At 44.1% G+C, this 18,802-nt stretch overlaps 1 protein-coding gene across 1 annotated transcript; it reads right to left on the reverse strand.

The window, feature by feature from the left end:
• Positions 1–1,019: 1,019 nt before the first annotated feature.
• Positions 1,020–18,802, reverse strand: LOC144605397 (uncharacterized). Its single transcript, XM_078420580.1, has 4 exons — positions 18,686–18,802; positions 15,446–15,565; positions 7,887–7,970; positions 1,020–6,787 (listed from the first exon to the last, which is right to left on the reverse strand). The coding sequence occupies exons 3-4, from the start codon at positions 7,955–7,957 to the stop codon at positions 6,376–6,378; spliced, it is 483 nt and encodes a 160-aa protein (XP_078276706.1). The 5' UTR covers positions 7,958–7,970; positions 15,446–15,565; positions 18,686–18,802; the 3' UTR covers positions 1,020–6,375.

Raw genomic sequence — 18,802 nt, forward strand, 5'->3', positions numbered from 1 at the left:
CTTCCAACAAGCTGCCTTTCCTTTCTGAGGCATAGATTCTGACTTTGCCGGTCCCAATTCTCACAAATGTTCATACAAATTAACCTCTTGATGTCAGGTGAGAAATTCAGCAGCCAAAAATATATCACACTAAAACAACTCTTGGCACTACACCATCTCGTTCACTTTAATTTGCTCTTACCAATGATCGCGCCTGGTGACATCAAGTTGGTACCTGTAATAATTCAACCTAATATGGCACAACTTAAAAGACACCTTGCAGAATCAGCAGAAAATGAGCAGGATGAAAACCCAAATGTGCTTATCTAGGAGCTAAGTTCGCAATTCAAGCCAGTGAAAGTTTTACATGCCAATGAAAAACCTTCTTACCCTAATTGATTGGGATTTTCAAACATCACTGAGCTTGTCCTGAGGGATCATGATTCATGAATCATTGGAATAAATATGGGTCTCTCTGTAGATTAGTGTAATGGTGTCACTCATGTTATGTGTCACGCTTTTGTAGTTACGCCCCATTAGCTTTTGAGTGACCACTGCTTGCGGGATTCGGGTTAGTGTAAGTGGAACGTGCAGGTGTGAGGTCGTGCTTGCTATGTAGTTAATAAAGTCTTTGGATCATTATCCAGGTGTAAGGCTTTTGTTATTATACGGTCACCACGACATTCAGAAGTGGGATACGAACCCACGCCTCCAACATCTCCCATGACCCCATCTTGGGTTCACCTGCTCAACGTTTATTGTCAAGGCAAACCCGTGCCCCAGTGCCTGTAGCCAATCGGGCTTTGGTCCCATAAGTGTTTCCACCGGAGGAGGTTCAATCCAGGTTGCAACAGAAGCCTTACACCTGGATAACGATTCAAAGACTTTATTAACTACATAGCAAGCACGACCTCACGCCTGCACGTTCCACTTACACTAACCCGAATCCCGCAAGCAGTGGTCACTCAAAAGCTAAAGGGGAGTAACTACAAAAGCGTGACACATAACATGAGTGACACCATTACACTAATCTACACTCTCCCAGATTTAATTTTAGATTTATTCCATCTTAACTTGATTAGCAATATAAAATACAGTTTAGCAGAAAGATTGTGGAAATGGAAAATAACATTGCAAAGCGGTTCACGTTCATCACAGCTTTCCTCTGTTAAATATAATCAATTTCCTTGTTTAGAATTAAATACATTACTCTTCATTCCTCAGTTGCCCAGTGTTGATGCAGGTTTTCCAGAAATGTTTCTCATCCAAACTAGACAAAAAATAATCTAAGTAAAATAGATATATATCGCACTCTGATAGTACCAAATCCAAACTTTATTAAAAGTGGACAATTAATTTTTATCAACAGCAAAGCAAATCAAATCTCAAAACTCAAACATCATGTCATTTTGCCAATTCCTCACATCTCACCTCACTGGAATATTTATTAATAATCTCTCTTTGATAATATAATTATTTTCAAAAGCACACTCAAGATGTTGGTCATTCCTCATTGAATCATTGCCATCTTGTGTAGGAAGATGACTACTTTCAGAGAAAGACAAAAAAAATGCTGGAGTAACTCAGCGGGTCAGGCAGCATCCCTGGAGGACATAGATAGGTGTTGTTCCAGGTCGGCAGCATCCCTGGAGGACATAAATAGGTGATGTTCCAGGTCGGAACCCATCTTCAGACTATTTCCAGGGCCTGCAGAGCTCCTAACCCAGGTGTCTACAGCAGGGTCAATAGACAATAGACAATAGGTGCAGGAGAAGGCCATTCGGCCCTTCGAGCCAGCACCGCCATTCAATATGATCATGGCTGATCATTCTCAATCAGTACCCCGTTCCTGCCTTCTCCCCATACCCCCTGACTCCGCTATCCTTAAGAGCTCTATCTAGCTCTCTCCTGAATGCATTCAGAGAATTGGCCTCCACTGCCTTCTGAGGCATAGAATTCCACAGATTTACAACTCTCTGACTGAAAAAGTTTTTCCTCGTCTCAGTTCTAAATGGCCTACCCCTTATTCTTAAACTGTGGTCCCTTGTTCTGGACTCCCCCAACATTGGAAACATGTTTCCTGCCTCGAACGTGTCCAACCCCTTAATAATCTTATACGTTTCGATAAGATCTCCTCTCATACTTTTAAATTCCGTTTGGGTCAACCCAAGCTTTCAGAACACACTTTAGCCTGGGGTCTGGATCCAGCTTCAGCCATGCCGCTGAAGCATCGCATTGCCCCTGTGGAGGATGACAGTGAAATCAGGCATCTCGCTGGTTAACTTCAACAAAGTCAGACAAGACCTTTTGATTGAAATCCCTCTGGTAGCTTTCAGATTTGACGTCCGAAAGCCAAATCTCACTTCTCCATCAACAGTTATCCATACCCACTTCAATTAAATTAATTTAAAAGTATTACTTGTTTGTTATTTTAAATATGAATCATTGTAAACAGAGCATGAATATTTACCAATGTTAGTGCAATATGCCATGCAAAGTGAGTCATTTAGGGAGGAGCACTAAAATGCCAGGCTTAATATACTCCAAGAACACATTCACATGAGAAAATGGGAGCTGGACTATGTCATCTTACCCCTCACACCTATTGTTGATCTATCCCAGGCCTCTACTCCTCCACTGTGCCTTCAACCCACTGAGCTTTCAAAAACTTATCAACGTCACTTTAAATATCCCTAATGAATAGGTATAGAATACAAAAATTCTTCACCCATTCTACAAATATCAGTTTTAAATGAGTTTCCCATTATGTTGAAGCTACCCCTTGTTTGAGATTCGCCCACAAGTGAAAATAATTCCACATCTACCCAGTCATCCCCCCCTTAGGATCTTATACAGTATGTTTCAATAAAATCTACCCTTCTTTTAAACATTTTAAAGAATACAGGCCCAACCTGTCCAGCCTCTCTTCATAGAACAATCTCTTCATTCGAGGAATTACCCCTGTGAATCTCTTTTGGACTGCATCCAACTGCACGATATTCTTGTGTCGGATGTATCACAAAAAGCTGGAGTAATTCAGCGGGTCAGGCAGCATCTCAGGAGAGAAGGAATGGGTGACGTTTCAGGTCAAGACCCTTCTTCAGACTGATGTCAGGGGAGGGGGCGGGATAAAGAAAGGATATAGTTGGAGATAGGAAGACTGGTGGGAGAACTAGGAAGGGGGAGGGGAAGAGAGGGACAGAGGAGCTATCTAAAGTTAGAATTTCATACCACTGGGGTGTAAGCTGCCCAAGCGAAATATGAGGTGCTGTTCCTCCAATTTGCGGTGGGCTTCACTATGACAATGGAGGAGGCCCATGACAGAAAGGTCGGACTGGGAGTGGGAGGGGGAGTTGAAGTGCTGAGCCACCTTGAGATCAAGTTGGTTAAGGAGGACTGAGCGAAGGTGTTGAGCGAAGCGATCGCCGAGCCTGCATTTGGTCTCGCCGATGTAGAGAAGTTGTCATCTGGAACAGCGGATACAATAGATGAGGTTGAGGAGGTGCAGGTGAACCTCTGCCTCACCTGGAAACACTGTTTGGGTCCTTGGATGGAGTCGAGGGGGGAGGTAAAGGGACAGGTGGTGCATCTCCTGTGATTGCAGGGGAAAGTGCCTGGGGAGGTGATGTGTGCGATGGACCTACACAGGATGGATGTTGGTTTAAACCGAAGATAGACACAAAAAGCTGGAGTAACTCAGCGGGTCAGACAGCATCTCTGGAGAAACGGAATTGGTGAAGTTTCTGGTCGAGACCGTTCTTCAGACTTAAAGTATTTTACACTGAGAGTGGTTGATATCTAGAACCTTTTGCTAAAGAAGGAGGAATAAAATGCTATCATTGCAGTTGAGTGGCATTTAGACAGGAACCTGAATAGGTAAGGTACTCTAATTGTTCCAATGTCAAACTCAAGTAAAATTGTCAAACAAGTTTTGCCTTTCATCAGATCATGTTAACATGGTTTGATTAAGTTTAGCTTCCTAAAATGATTAGCTATACCTTCGTTGATTATTGAATTTATCATTTAAATTACAGTAGATGTTAAACTAATTAAGTTATAGTTTTTATCCTTTTGTCTTCCTCCCTTCTTGACAAGGGAGTCACATTTGCTGTTTTCCAATCAACTGGTACACTCCTGTAATTCAGTAGGTTTTGGAAAAACGTCAACAAATGATTCACTGTCTTTGTAGCCAATTCCTCTAAAACCCTTGGATGCAGTCAATCATGTCCTGGTGATTTGGTCCTTCAGTCCCATGAGGTTTTTCCTCAATCTTCAATGATTTTTACTAGTTCTTCCAAGTTATTGAAAACAACCTCATCTGTTATGATATATGCAGTGTCCTTATAGTGAAGAATAATGCAAAAAACCAAAATCAGTGTCTGCCATTGTCTTGTTTTCTGTTACTAATTTCCCAGCCTCATTGTGCAGATGTCTTAAACTAACCTTAACCTCACTCTTCCTTTTTATATAACCATTGAAACTTCAACTCTTCATTTCAATATTACTTGCAGATTTTCTCTTAAGATACATTTTCCTTTTTATGAGTTAGTCAGTCGTTTGCTAATAGTTCTTGAAAAAAAATCCAGCCTGTTCTTCCAATGGCCCTCACCACTTTGGTTTTTTTTCTGGTTTTTGATTTAATATTATTCTTGACCTCCTTTATTAACCAGAGAAGGTACATCTTTATCATGGAATCATTCATTTTAGTTGGATTACATTTTTGTTGAGCTTTATGAATGTGCTTAGTTTAGAGATACAGCATGAAAACAGGCCCTTTGGTGCACCGTGTCCACACCGACCAACAATTGCCCATACACTCGTTCCATCTTTTCCAGTTTTGCATCCTATTCACTAAGGCTAATTTACAGATGCCAATTAACCGACAAAAATACATGTCTTTAGAATGTTCGAGGAAACAGGACCATCTGGAGAAAATCCACGTGGTCACAGGGAGAACATACAAACTGTGTACAGTCAGCATCCTTGTCAGGATCGAACCCAGGTCTCAGGTAAGGCAGCTACTCTACCACTGTGCTGTTTAAATATCCGCTACTGCTTAGCTATGAGCTAACTCAGCTTATGTGTACAGTCCACTCTGGACAACCCTACCATTGCTTAAATTGAAGACGTGTTTTGAACCTGGGGCGTTCCTCAAAAATTGAATCTAAAATTCAACCATGTCGTTGTCACTGCTTGTTATGTGATCCTAAACCACAAGAACTTGTAATTAATCCTTCCTGATTATGGATGAGCACATCAAATGATATCCATACATTGGTTCCATAATGGACTACTCCACTAAGCAATCTCTGAAGTACTTCACAAATTATTCTTCAATGGCTTGCCAGTTTGGTTGTCCATTCAATGAAGAGATTATAATCAATAGATCATTCTTCAGACTGAAGAAGGGTCTCGACCCGAAACGTCACCCATTCCTTCTCTCCCGAGATGCTGCCTGACCTGCTGAGTTACTCCAGCATTTTGTGAATAAATACCTTCGATTTGTACCAGCATCTGCAGTTATTTTCTTATACTTCTTTGACCTGCTATTCATCATTTCCACCCTTACTAATTCCACATCTATATCTATCTTGCATCGATATCACCACTCAACATAGCCACGATGCCTTTCTTAATTAACAAGCCCGCTTTCCTTTTTGGCCCACTCTTTTGGAACACTGTATCGCTATTAGAATACTGAGCACCGACTCCTGGGCATCTTGCAACCATACTTCTGTCACGCCTGTAAGATTATGTTTAAAGGAATTAATTCCCCAGGTGCAATGTAGTAAAACAACCTTTTAGCATTTTTTTACTCTAAATCTGTTAATAATGTTAACTTTTTGGATTGCTAACTGCGATTATCGATGCACAATTGACGGGAATTTGGAGCACAGTAGGAAAAGCAAGTGACCAAGGGTTTACTTGTAAAAGTGCACCAACTCCCATGTTAATTTCTGGTGAAATCTCACAGTACCAAGAAAGCCACACAAACACACTAAGACAACCACTGATCGAGCCACTGCAAGCTCGGACCAGGGAATTTGCACTTCCCACACAGCCTGCATTTTGGGATTGCTGTTTAAATGTAAATTGAAGATCAAATGGCTGTAATCTTTTTTAAAGAAAAGGAATTCCACTATTACTCATTTAATCTGTGCCTGAATTGTGAATTAATTACACATTTATAAAGAATCACATAGATAATTTGAGGTTTGTTCTGCCTTCCACCGTAGCTTTATTCCAACTGTACTGGACTTGACTGTATCTCCATACGTCCAGCACAGCTGGGGATTGGTACCAATTGCCATCTATTTGAGAACTGACCACAGAGCAAAAGGGCCGGGGATAGGGAGGGGGTGGGAAGAGGAAAGTTGGGGAGATGGGGGCTAGATATTAGACATCGGTGATGGTCATTGCAAGTCTGCTGTTGGGAATGGGTGTTATCGGAGAACCAGTGATACAGACACCATTGCCAGTGGCAGAGCTAATCGGATGCTTGATCATATCCACATAGAGGTCAGCATCCGGATGTTTGAAAGAATCCCGATTCAAATCCGGCTTCTGGACGTTGGGCAGGTGCCGCAAACAGAACACGGAGATTTCAGGAATGTCCTGCTGATAGACGGGAACTAGGAAAGAAATGGCAAAGCCAGAGTCCGTTTCCCCATAGTGGTATGTCAAGATCCCGGTGATGCCAATGTTAGAGTTTGGGGAATTGCAGAACTCCAATGTTGCATTCTTTCCCCGAGGCAAATCCTGTGGTTTTATTAATGGATTTTTCGGTGCACCTTCCTTCATATACAAACTGCAAAAGAGAATAAAAATACTTCATGAAGTGGCACCATTTCTAATCCAAAAATGTATTTTCCATTCATTTTGTCAGAATGTACCTTCTAATCTTTGCCCAAGGAGATATATATGCTTTTCCAGTTTGTTACTGAGTAGTTTATCCATGAAGAGACCTGGTCAAGATACCTCATCTCAGTTAAGACCATTGGGTTTTTCGAACTGGCCAGATAGGTGATGAGGGAAAATTAGCTGCGTGGTGATAGTCTGGTAAAGATATGTTTGGATCAGGTATGGACAAGTTGAATGTCCGAGCAGTAGCAATTAATTGTTGGCACTGGTTGATTGGTTGAGCAGGTCAGGAAGCTATGGGTTCAAATCCACTCGAGGGGCTTAAATGGATCATCACTCAAATCATGTGCTGAGGAACTATTATCAGAGGTTCTATCTCTCAGATAAGCCATAAGTTCATAAGTATTAGGAGCAGAATTAGGCCATTTGGCCCATCAAGTCGATCACCATTCAATCATGGCTGATCTATCTCTCCCTTAAAAATACCCACTGACTTTGCCACCACAGCCTTCTGTGGCAATGAATGCCACAAATTCACCACCTTCTGACTAAAGAAATTCCTCCTCATCTCCTTCCTAAATGAACGTCCTTTAATTCTGAGGCTATGACCTCCGGTCCTAGACTCTCCTGCTAGTGGAAACATCTTCACACTCTATCCAGGCCTTTCACTATTCGTTAAGTTTCAATTATGTCTTCTCCCCCCCCCACCCCCCCCCCCCCCCACCCCCCAATCCTTCGAAACTCCAGCAAGTAGAGGCTAAGTTCTGTCAAACGCTCATATGCTAACCCACTCATTCCTGGGATCATTCCCATTAAACACATTTCTCTCTAAAATGCCCAGTAGTGCCACTAAATACCCAGTAGTGTCAATAACTCATAAGTGATCCCAAAAAAACAGGTTATCTGGATGTTCATCTCAATATAGTTTGCAAACACAGACTGGCCATCATGTTACAACAATGACCACATTTTAAAATGTGGTCGCAAAGTGAAAGGTGCATTAAAATTGCAAGCTCTTTCCTCAACGCATGCATTACTGTACTTACTTGCAATATTTCAGATCGAACACTTCCGATTGATTGCTCAAAGAGAGAGTCAGGTGTCTGAAAGGCATCATGAAATTCCAAACTCTACATAAAAAGATAAGTTTTTTTACACATTCATTTCCCCACAAGAATCCAAGATAACATGAAAATTATAACAGCAAAAATAATTTTGAGAGACATCAAGTTTTAAAATGCATAAAACTGCAGAAGGCAAAGATAACAAACATAGAAAATAGGTGCAGGAGTAGGCCATTCGAGCCAGTACCGCCATTCAATATGATCATGGCTGATCATCCAAAATCAGTACCCAGTTCCTGCTTTCTCCCCATACCCCTTGATACCATTAGCCCTAAGAGCTAGATCTAACTCTCAGTTGAAGATCTAACTCTCAGGTCTCAAACTGAAACGTCACCCATTCCTTCTCTCCAGAGATGCTGCCTGACCCGCTGAGTTACTCCAGCACTCTGTGAAACATCACCTATCCATGTCCTCCAGAGATGCTGCCTGACCCGCTGAGTTACTCCAGCAATTTGTGTCGTCTGCTCTCCAGAGATGCTGCCTGTAACTCCAGCTTTTTGTGTCTCTCTTGAACAAGTGCAGGCAAAGGGTTTTTTGGGGAATTCTGGGCGAGAATAATATGAGTAAATGTAATAAGTCTTGATTTCACACAGAGTGGGTGAGAAAGAATAAAACAGAGCTTGGGAGGAATAAGAGAGAAATTATTTTCTTTCCCCCCTTGATCTTTGCATCTCCCAGGAGATGACATAGAATCAGAAGGTGAGGAATAACTTTCATCATCATCATCATATATATATATATACAGCCGGAAACAGGCCTTTTCGGCCCACCAAGTCCGTGCCGCCCAGCGATCCCCGTACATTAACACTATCCTACACCCACTAGGGACAATTTTTACATTTACCCAGTCAATTAACCTACATACCTGTACGTCTTTGGAGTGTGGGAGGAAACCGAAGATCTCGGAGAAAACCCACGCAGGTCACGGGGAGAACGTGCAAACTCCTTACAGTGCAGCACCCGTAGTCAGGATCGAACCTGAGTCTCCGGCGCTGCATTCGCTGTAAAGCAGCAACTCTACCGCTGCGCTACCGTGCCGCCCAATTGATATAAATTGATATAAATTTTAAAAATCAGATATTAAAGGACAGTAAATTGAAAACACATTGCTCTCCATTAATTAAAAAACGAGTGAAAAATAACTAAAAAGGTCAGCTAAGCTATTTTTAAGTTTGGCTACCACCCTCAAACACCTACCTGCAACATGAAACTTGGAACAGTGCGGCACAGGATCGTCAGCCCACAATATCTGTGCCACACATGATGCCAAGATAAAGTAATCTCAAGAGACCCGTTGAGTTATTCCAGCACTTTGTGCCTATAAAGTCATCTCATCTGTCTGCGCATGATCACAGCCCTCTGATCCATGCATATCCATGTGCCTATCAAAACGTCTCTTAGAAGTACCTGCCTCCACCACCACCAATGACAGCACATTCTTGGCACCCACCACCCTCTGTGTAAAAGATTTGTCCCAAACGTCTCAATTAAACTTTGCCCCTCTCATCTTAAAACGATGTCCTCTAGTCTTTGGTGTTTCTACCCTGGGGAAAAGGTACAGTCTACCCTATCTATGCCTCTCATGATTTCATATACTTCTAGCAGGTCTGCCCTCAACCTCCAGTGCTCCAGAGAAAACAGTCCGTTAGTCTCATCTCTTCTTATCGTTAATACTCTCAAATCCAGGCCGATGCCTCTATTTATTGGTGAGGCATGCTGGCGCAGCAGTAGACTTGCAGCTTTACAGTTGCAGAGGCCCGGGTTCCATCCTGACTACATTTGCAGTCGGTACGGAGTTTGTGCATTCTCCATGTGACTGCCGTGGGTTTGCCCCAGGTGTTCCAGATTCCTCCCACACTCCAAAGATGTAGAGGTTTGACGGTTAATTGGCTTTGGTGGTTGTGGCCAGTCGTGGGCAACTATACCATGGTTGTGCGGCTTCATGTCCTGTGGGATCGAGTGTGCTTCACGGGTCTGATGTGCAAGCCACGCACACGGGAGCAGTGGGGGCACATGAAGGCCGCTGTGTGGGGGGGGGGGTTTAGGGTTGCAGCTTTCCTCCTGTCTCTGACACCAACGAGTCGGCTTCGGCGATTGCCTTCAAAACTACTGACGGCCTTCCTAGCGGTTGCACGCCAGCCAGTCCCGTCACTGGCACGAGGTTCCAGTTCTTTTGGGGCTGGGCCTGCGTGCTGGAGGTGGTCCTTGATGCAGTCTTTGAACCGTTTCTTTGGGCGTTTCCCTGGGTTCCTTTGACCCTGTGACATGTGGGATTGAACCATCCGGATCACATGGCCTTCATGATCATTGCTTCGACGTTCGTGAAACCAGACCAGTCCAGCACCTCCACCTTGGTCACCATGTCTTGCCAGCGAATGCCCATGATGGACCGCAGAGAGCGCATGTGGGATTTCTCAAGCTGGCCGATGTGTTTCCTGTATAAGGTCCATGTTTCACATCCGTAGAGCAAGCTGGAGAGTACTGCAGCTTTGTAGACTTTCAGCCTAGTTGGCAGCTTGATGTTGTGATGGTTTAACACTCGTGCTTGGAGTCGACCAAGTGCTTGACTGGCCTTGCTGATTCTGGTCTATACGTCCTTGTCAGCGAGCCATCAGAAGATAGCACACTGCCCAAGTACTTGAAAGCGGCCACTGTTTTCAGCTATGTGTTGTCAGTGTGTACACTTGGTGGCGGGGCTGCAGAACCTGGGGCTGGCTGGTGGAGGACTTGTTTACTGCCACTGATATCGAGACCAAACAGCTGTGCCACATCTGCAAATCTGGACACGATAAATTGGAGGTCAAACTCCGTGTGTGACACGAGGGCGCAATCATCCGCAAAGAGCGCGTCAGTGACAAGGCGTTCAAGAGCGTCGGTCTTGGCGTGCAGTAGATGTAGATCAAAGAGAGAGCCGTCGAGTCGGTATATAATGAAGACCCCGTGATCGAGGGAGGGCATGACACCGAACACAGCTGATAAAGAGGTTGAACAGTACTGGGGCGAGAACGCAGCCCCGTCTGACTCCATTGGAGATGTTGAAGGGTGCAGAGGTCACCGTTTACCAGTCCCGATCCCGTCACGCCAACATAGAAAAGGTGGATGAGATGGGCGGATTTTCGAGGGCAACCGTGCTCGGCGTGTCTGGTGCACAGAGCCTCGCGATTGACCGTGTCAAAAGCCACCATCAGGTCGATGAAGACAATGCAGAGGTCCATCTTCTGCTCAATGCATTTTTCCTTTACGGTGAAGACCATGTGGACAGTGCTGCGACCAGGTCTGAACCACATTGTGCCTCTGGCAGGCACTTCTTCTGACACACTGATCAGACGGTTGAGGATCACTCTGGCCAATATCTTCCCAGCAACAGACCGTAGGGAGATGCCTTGTTAGTAGACACAAGCCACTTTGATATCTATTTTATTTTGAACAAGGAAACAACGGGAGCATCCCGAAATTCGTTGGGCATAATTTCAGTCTCTCATATGCCAGTCGGGATGGCGTGGAAGGCATTCAGGGCCTCGGGCCCCGCGCTACGACAGAACCGCCAGCCAGTTGTCGGCACAGTCCATCTCACTCACACCTGCACAACTGGTGCAATGGATAAATATACCGCCAGAAGAGGCCCAGATCTGATTTCATGCTTGTGCTGAAGCTTTTGATCTCAACCACTTGCTGCTTTGTAGAGCTCCGTGTTGATTCCATCCATGCCTGGTGCTTTCCCAGAACTGGTCTGGCCGATGGCTTTTTTATAGAAACTTACAAAATTCTTAAGGGGTTGGACAGGCTAGATGCAGGAAGATTGTTCCCGATGTTGGGGAAGTCCAGACCAAGGGGTCACAGTTTAAGGATAAGGGGGAAGTCTTTTAGGACCGAGATGAGAAAGTTTTTTTTCACACAGAGAGTGGTGAATCTGTGGAATTCTCTGCCACAGAAGGTAGTTGAGGCCAGTTCATTGGCTATATTTAAGAGGGAGTTAGATGTGGCCCTTGTGGCTAAAGGGATCAGGGGGTATGGAGAGAAGGCAGGTACAGGATACTGAGTTGGATGATCAGCCATGATCATATTGAATGGCGGTGCAGGCTCGAAGGGCTGAATGGCCTACTCCTGCACCTATTTTCTATGTTTCTATGTTACTTCACCCAGGGTTTGGGGGGGGGGGGGGTCAAGGTCATCCAGTGACGGCTTCTGTGGTCTACAGCGGCTGAATCAAGAGTGGAGGGTCTGTTGAGTAGGATGGCCTTTCAGTGATGCTGCTTTTGTCCTTGAGCAGGGCTGTGCTGTCTGATGTGAGGAGGGGTGGCACTGTGCTTGGAGGGGCCATACACTGCTTTCAGAGAATTAAAGAACAATTTTGAATTGTTTGTCTCTGCACAGTGATAGACCTCGTCTGCTTTGCACGCCCACCAGTTGTCCCGCATCACGCACAGTTCTTTCTGTGCTTTTCTCTCTAGGTGCTTAACACTTCAAAGATGTATAGGCTCGTGTGTGAATTGGCTTCACTGATAAAATGTAAATTGTCCCTGGTGTGTAGGATAGTGTTAGTGGGATAGATCCCATCAGGCCCTGGAGATTTATCCATCTCAATGTTCTTCAAGAGCCCCAACAACACTTCCTGTTGATCCAAAACTGCCCTTGCATATTAGTATGCTCCACACTGCCCTCTGCAGTGAATACAAATGCAGAGTTATCACACTCGCTTAGTAGTTCACCTGCATCCTCTGACTCCAGACACAAATCCCCTCCTTTGGTCCTACCTTCTTTTGGGTTACCCTCTCGTTTTTAATGTATGTATAAAAAGTCTTGGGATTTTCTTTAATCCAACTAGCCAAAGATAATTCATAGGCCCTTTTCACTCTAGTTATTTTCTTCGTGCTTTAAATCCCCCAATGGCTCTGTCTCACTTTCTCATCTTAAACCTTACCTGCACTGCCTTCATCTGTCCTCCAGCATATTCTGCAGTTTGCCATGGGCAGGCATGGACTCTCAAGTATGGGGGATATACTGATGCCCGCGCTAGGCCAGAACCGCCAGCCAGTTGTCGGCACAGTCCATCTCACTCACACCTGCACAACTGGTGCAATGGATAAATATACCGCCAGAAGAGGCCCAGATCTGATTTCATGCTTGTGCTGGGGCTTTTGATCTGAACCACTTGCCACAGCTGTGTCTCTCCGCCTTGTAAGGATTTGCAGCACTGCCGTACAAAACAAACAGCTCGCCCACAAATAGCTGCCCAGGTGCCACTGCAACCAGTAAGACATTTGGCAATGTGCCACAAGCCATTACCATTCAAAATGTGCAAATGAGTTGTGGAACTGCTATTTGATCAAAGCAGCATTGATTTGGGAGCAGCAGAAGAAGGGTCTCGACCCGAAACGTCACCCATTCCTTCTCTCCTGAGATGCTGCCTGACCTGCTGAGTTACTCCAGCATTTTGTGAATAAATACCTTTGATTGTATCCTGGCCCTTATGAACTGCAAATTAAGAAAAGCCCCAAAAGACAACAAACCAAAACTTGCAGGTAACTGAAAGATCATTAAAGAAAATAATGTTTATTATAACACTTGTTATCCCTGGACCTCAACAACTTAACCGAGGAAGGAAAACTAAAGTTCTTACAGCTTTCCGACTCCACTATATTCTGCTAAAAATCATTTTTCAGGCATTATTCGCTAAATGGATGAAAAGCCTGATAATATTCACTGTCTGGGTTCAAACAAGAAGAACAATTCTGGAGATAATTGCACATTGCACTCAACTCAGTCTGCACAATTAACTCAAAAGGAAACACAAGGAACTGCAGACGCTGGTTTACAGAAAAAGAACAAAAACTGTTGGAGTAACTCAGCAGGTCAGGCAGTAGGTAATAAAATAGTTTTATACCAAAGATAGACACAAAATGCTGGAGTAATTCATCGGGTCGGGCAGTATCTCTGGAGCAAATGGATGGGTTACGAGAAGGATCGGGACCCTTCTTCAGACTGAAACGTCACCTATCCATGTTCTCCAGAGATGCTGCCTGATCCGCTGAGTTACTCCAGTACTTTGTGCCTTTTTAAGTTCAAAAGTTTATGTTGAAAGACTGGAGCGACTGGGTTTGTATACACTGGAGTTTAGAAGGATGAGAGGGGACCTTATCGAAACGTATAAGATTATTAAGGGGTTGGACATGTTAGAGGCAGGAAACATGTTCCCAATGTTGGGGGAGTCCAGAACCAGGGGCCACAGTTTAAGAATAAGGGGTAGGCCATTTAGAACAGAGATGAGGAAAAACTTTTTTAGTCAGAGAGTTGTGAATCTGTGGAATTCTCTGCCTCAGAGGGCAGTGGAGGCCAATTCTCTGAATACATTCAAGAGAGAGCTAGATAGAGCTCTTAAGGATAGCGGAGTCAGGGGGTATGGGGAGAAAGCAGGAACGGGGTACTGATTGAGAATGATCAGCCATGATCACATTGAATGGCGGTGCTGGCTCGAAGGGCCGAAGGGCCGAATGGCCTACTCCTGCACCTATTGTCTATTGAAACATGAATTTAACGGATTATATGAAAGAGAAGGAAAAAATCACTATATTTTCACATGCAATAAATATAATCTTCACTAATTATCAGCCAAATCCCTCAATCTCACTCAAACAAGTCAAGACTACTGTCTGCAGTGTTGAAGAAGCCCGATTCTTGTCCTTCACACTTTCAAAATGTATTTCACCGCATGAGTTTCAATTGCTGCATGAATGTACACTATGTCACTAAAACAAGATTCTCAGCAGTTCCATCCCTTAAGAAAACAATGTTTCCCTGACACACCTGATCCCATTTGTGTGGCAAGTTCTGAGTAGCACAGGCCTAGCAAGTGGTTCTGAAAAACAGATCATCATGGGAACCCCTCCTGGATTTTAAAATCTTTGTGGCACCAAACTGAAACAAACAGGTTTCACATCCTGGGCCTATTCTCAGATGCTCCACCCCTACGTATCCCCACCCTCTCCTCAGATGCTCCACCCCTACGTATCCCCACCCTCTCCTCAGATGCTCCACCCCTGCCTATTACCTGCCTCTCCCCAAATGCCCTCCTCTATCCATTGATACCCTCGTCTAAAACACCCCCCACCCCTGACCATTCCCACCCCTCTGCTCATTCCCATCCTTTCCCTGCTCCCCAGGAACCCCCATTCATTCCCATGCCCCCCCCCCCATCCTGCCCATTCCTGATCCTCCCACTTGGCCCAGATGCACCCATTCCTTCTCTGCAGAGAGATGCTGCCTCTCCAGATAGCCCGCTGAGTTATTGTGTGTCTATTTTCGGTGTGAACCAGCATCTGCCTGCAGTTTCTTCCTGCACTCACTGGACACACTGTCCCCTCATTAATCTCCATGGGCGTTCCCTCCCCCTCCCCCCGCCCTGCCCTGGGTGTTAGGACTTGCCGGAGTGTGAGGACCTACTGCGCGTCCGCAGTCACACAGAGACCCTCACATATCATTACCTGCGCTGGCTGATGTCCGCGGGACTGGGAGCTGGAGCTCGCTGGGACAGGGAGGCCTGGGGGATCGGCCACGCTTTGCAGGGAGAGCCTCTCTGCGCCGGTCCGTGTTCCCTTCCACTGCTAATCAGATTTTAAAACAACATCTCAGCAGTTCTCAATAGGGCTTCGCTCAGCTGTGACGAATTCTCGTCACACGCAAAAGGCGGCTCCATTTAATATATATATATATATATTTATTTATTACTTCGCAATATATATGTATTACTTTGCAATATATATGTATTACTTTGCAATATATATTTATTACTTTGCAATATATATTTATATATTTATTACTTTGCAATATATATTTATTACTTTGCAATATATATTTATTACTTTGCTAAATCTCTCGCGTTTATCATTGTTCTGCGAGTTTTCTTTTTAATTTGATTTCATTTGAACATCTCCCGCAGCATCAACATCTACATTGACAATCTAGTTGTGTAAAATGTAAATAAATTAAACTCACCTGCAGCATTTTAGCGAAGGACTAACAGTTCCCAGCACCACCTCCACCCACCCCCCAAAAGGGTATCAGTGATGCTTTTTAAAATAAAACTGGGGGGGAAATACAGTGTATTTTCTTTTCTAAAGGCCCACCAAAAATATTAACGGGAACCAGTCTATAAACAGGCCAAATATTTGTGAAATCTAATTCAGATATAAGGGATTGCAGTAGCAATGAAATGTCATGGATGTAGTAGGGGGCAAGAGGCATACAGGTGTGGTGTCCTTTCACCTCCTCTCCATTCCCTCCTTTCTCAGTGTTGCTACTAGACAACATACCACTTCCTCTTCCCCAGCCTTTGCACAACATTGGTGAAGAATTAATCGAGTCATATAGCAGGGAAACAGACCATTCAACCCAACTCGTCCATGTTGACCAAGATGCCACATCTAAGCTTGTCCCATTTGCAATAACCCTCCAAACCTTTCCTATCCAAAGAGATAACGTGGAGGGAGGTTGGTTAGGTAACAGAAAACAGGAGAGTCTCTACAGGAGTAAGGAAAGTACAATGTGTATACAACTTATTGGGAGGATGACTCAAGGCCCAAGAAGGCACTAGTGGACAATAAAGAAAATTCCAAATAATTTTGTAAGTACTTTGAGGGTACCAAGCATAAAGCCTGTCCTCCTTGCCAAATTTATTCTGAATCCCATGTTCTCTAACCTTGTCAAAAGCCTTAATGAAGTCTATGCAACATCAACTACATGCCTTCATCGATACACTTTGTAAAATTCAGTCAAATTGATCAAACAGGATCTTCCTTCTAAAAAAAAGTCAATCTTTGATTAATCCCTACTATTCCAAGTGTAGATTAACTCTGTTTAGCAGAACTTTCCCCAATAATTACCCTTCCTTCGATGTCAGGTTCACAGAACTTTAATTATCAAAAAGATGTTTGATACTACGTGACGTTTCGGGTCGAGACCCTTCTTCAGACTGAGACTCAGAGGAGAGGGAGCCTAGAGGTATGAAAAGGTACAAGGAACAAATAGGTATGAATAGAACAAATCAAAGGCGGCAACGATGATCAAGGAAAGGTAGAGCCCACATTGTATGAACCTCAACCTTGCATTTCTACTGTTTCCTTAATGCAGGCCATCCTATTTGCCCTCAAACATTTATCCCTCCTTGTCAAATAGCTCTTCATGCGCTCCCTCAATAATCAGTCCGTGCAAGAGATTTCACAACAGGTGGCCCAAATATAAGTGTCGAAGTTGCACCACTTTACTAGTGCTTTCACCCTGATCTTGCAGGTCAACGGCTGCATGTATGGATGGAGTCAAATTTATTGCCGTATAAACACAAGGCTGGTGAGGTACAGCTACAGTGAAAATCTTACATCCACATCACAGGCCCATACAAAAAAGACAAAACAAGATCAATTACACATAAAATTGCCCACAATACAGGGGTTGCGATGGAGGTAGATATGATAGAGGCATTTAAGAGGCTTTTAGATAGGCACATATATATGCAGGGAATGGAGCTATCTGGAACGTGTGTGGGAAGATTGTGATTAGTTTCTTTTAATATTATGTTCAGCACAGACTGTGAGTCAAAGGGCCTGTTCCTGCCCTGTACCTATGTTCGATATTCTATGTTCTAAGACAGTTAAACAAAAAGACAACAAAAAAATGACATTAGTGCAAAATATTTTTTTTTTTAAACTTCATGGTCGTGCAAAAGCTGGTCCAAAGTTTTCCTTTGTCAAGTAGGATTAGGATTGTGGGGGTTGTAACTGTTCCTCAATCGTGTGGTAAGGGACTGAGGTTTTGGCACCTCCTTCCCAGTGCAAGAGGAGAGCACAGCCCAGATGGTGAGGATCCTTCATGATAGATGTGGCCTCATACAAAATCTTTGCTGAAAGTCACTACCATATCCTTTTGCACCATTAATTCCCTAATCCCATTTTTCGGCATTGTATTCCATCGACCACATTGTTGTTCACACATGCAACATGCCCATATCACCACACAGCAACAACTCCTGCCTGGGAAACATAGAAAATAGGTGCAGTAGGCCATTCGGCCCTTCGAGCCTGCACCGCCATTCAATATGATCATGGCTGATCATCCAACTTAGTATCCCGTACCTGCCTTCTCTCCACACCCCCTGATCCCTTTAGTCACAAGGGCCACATCTAACTCCCTCTTAAATATAGCCAATGAACTGGCCTCAACTACCTTCTGTGGCAGAGAATTCCACAGATTCACCACTCTCTGTGTGAAAAAAAACATTCTCATCTCGGTCCTAAAAGACTTCCCCCTTATCCTTAAGCTGTGACCCCTTGTTCTGGACTTCCCCAACATCGGGAACAATCTTCCTGCATCTAGCCTGTCCAACCCCTTAAGAATTTTGTAAGTTTCTAAGAGATCCCTCTTCAATTTGTCTATCCCCACAAAAGATCAACGGCATATGCTAGGTCAATCTGTAACCATCTGGATAATAGGAACACATATGCCAGACTGCTGTTCATTGACTATAGCTCGGCATTCAAAGATATCATCCCCTCCAAACTCATCACCAAGCTCCACGACATGAGCCTCTAGATTTAGATTTAGATATACAGCGTAGAAACAGGCCCTTCGGTCCACCGGGTCCACGCCGCCCAGCAATCCCCGCACATTAACACTATCCTACACCCACTAGGGACAGTTTTTACATTTGCCCAGACAATTAACCAACAAACCTGTACGTCTTTGGATTGTGGGAGGAAACCGATGATCTCGGAGAAAACCCACGCAGGTCACGGGGAGAACGTAAAACTCCGTACAGTACAGCACCCGTAGTCAGGATCGAACCTGAG

The sequence above is a fragment of the Rhinoraja longicauda genome, chromosome 24 (assembly GCF_053455715.1).
Source record: "Rhinoraja longicauda isolate Sanriku21f chromosome 24, sRhiLon1.1, whole genome shotgun sequence".
In the NCBI taxonomy this organism is placed as follows: domain Eukaryota; kingdom Metazoa; phylum Chordata; class Chondrichthyes; order Rajiformes; family Arhynchobatidae; genus Rhinoraja; species Rhinoraja longicauda.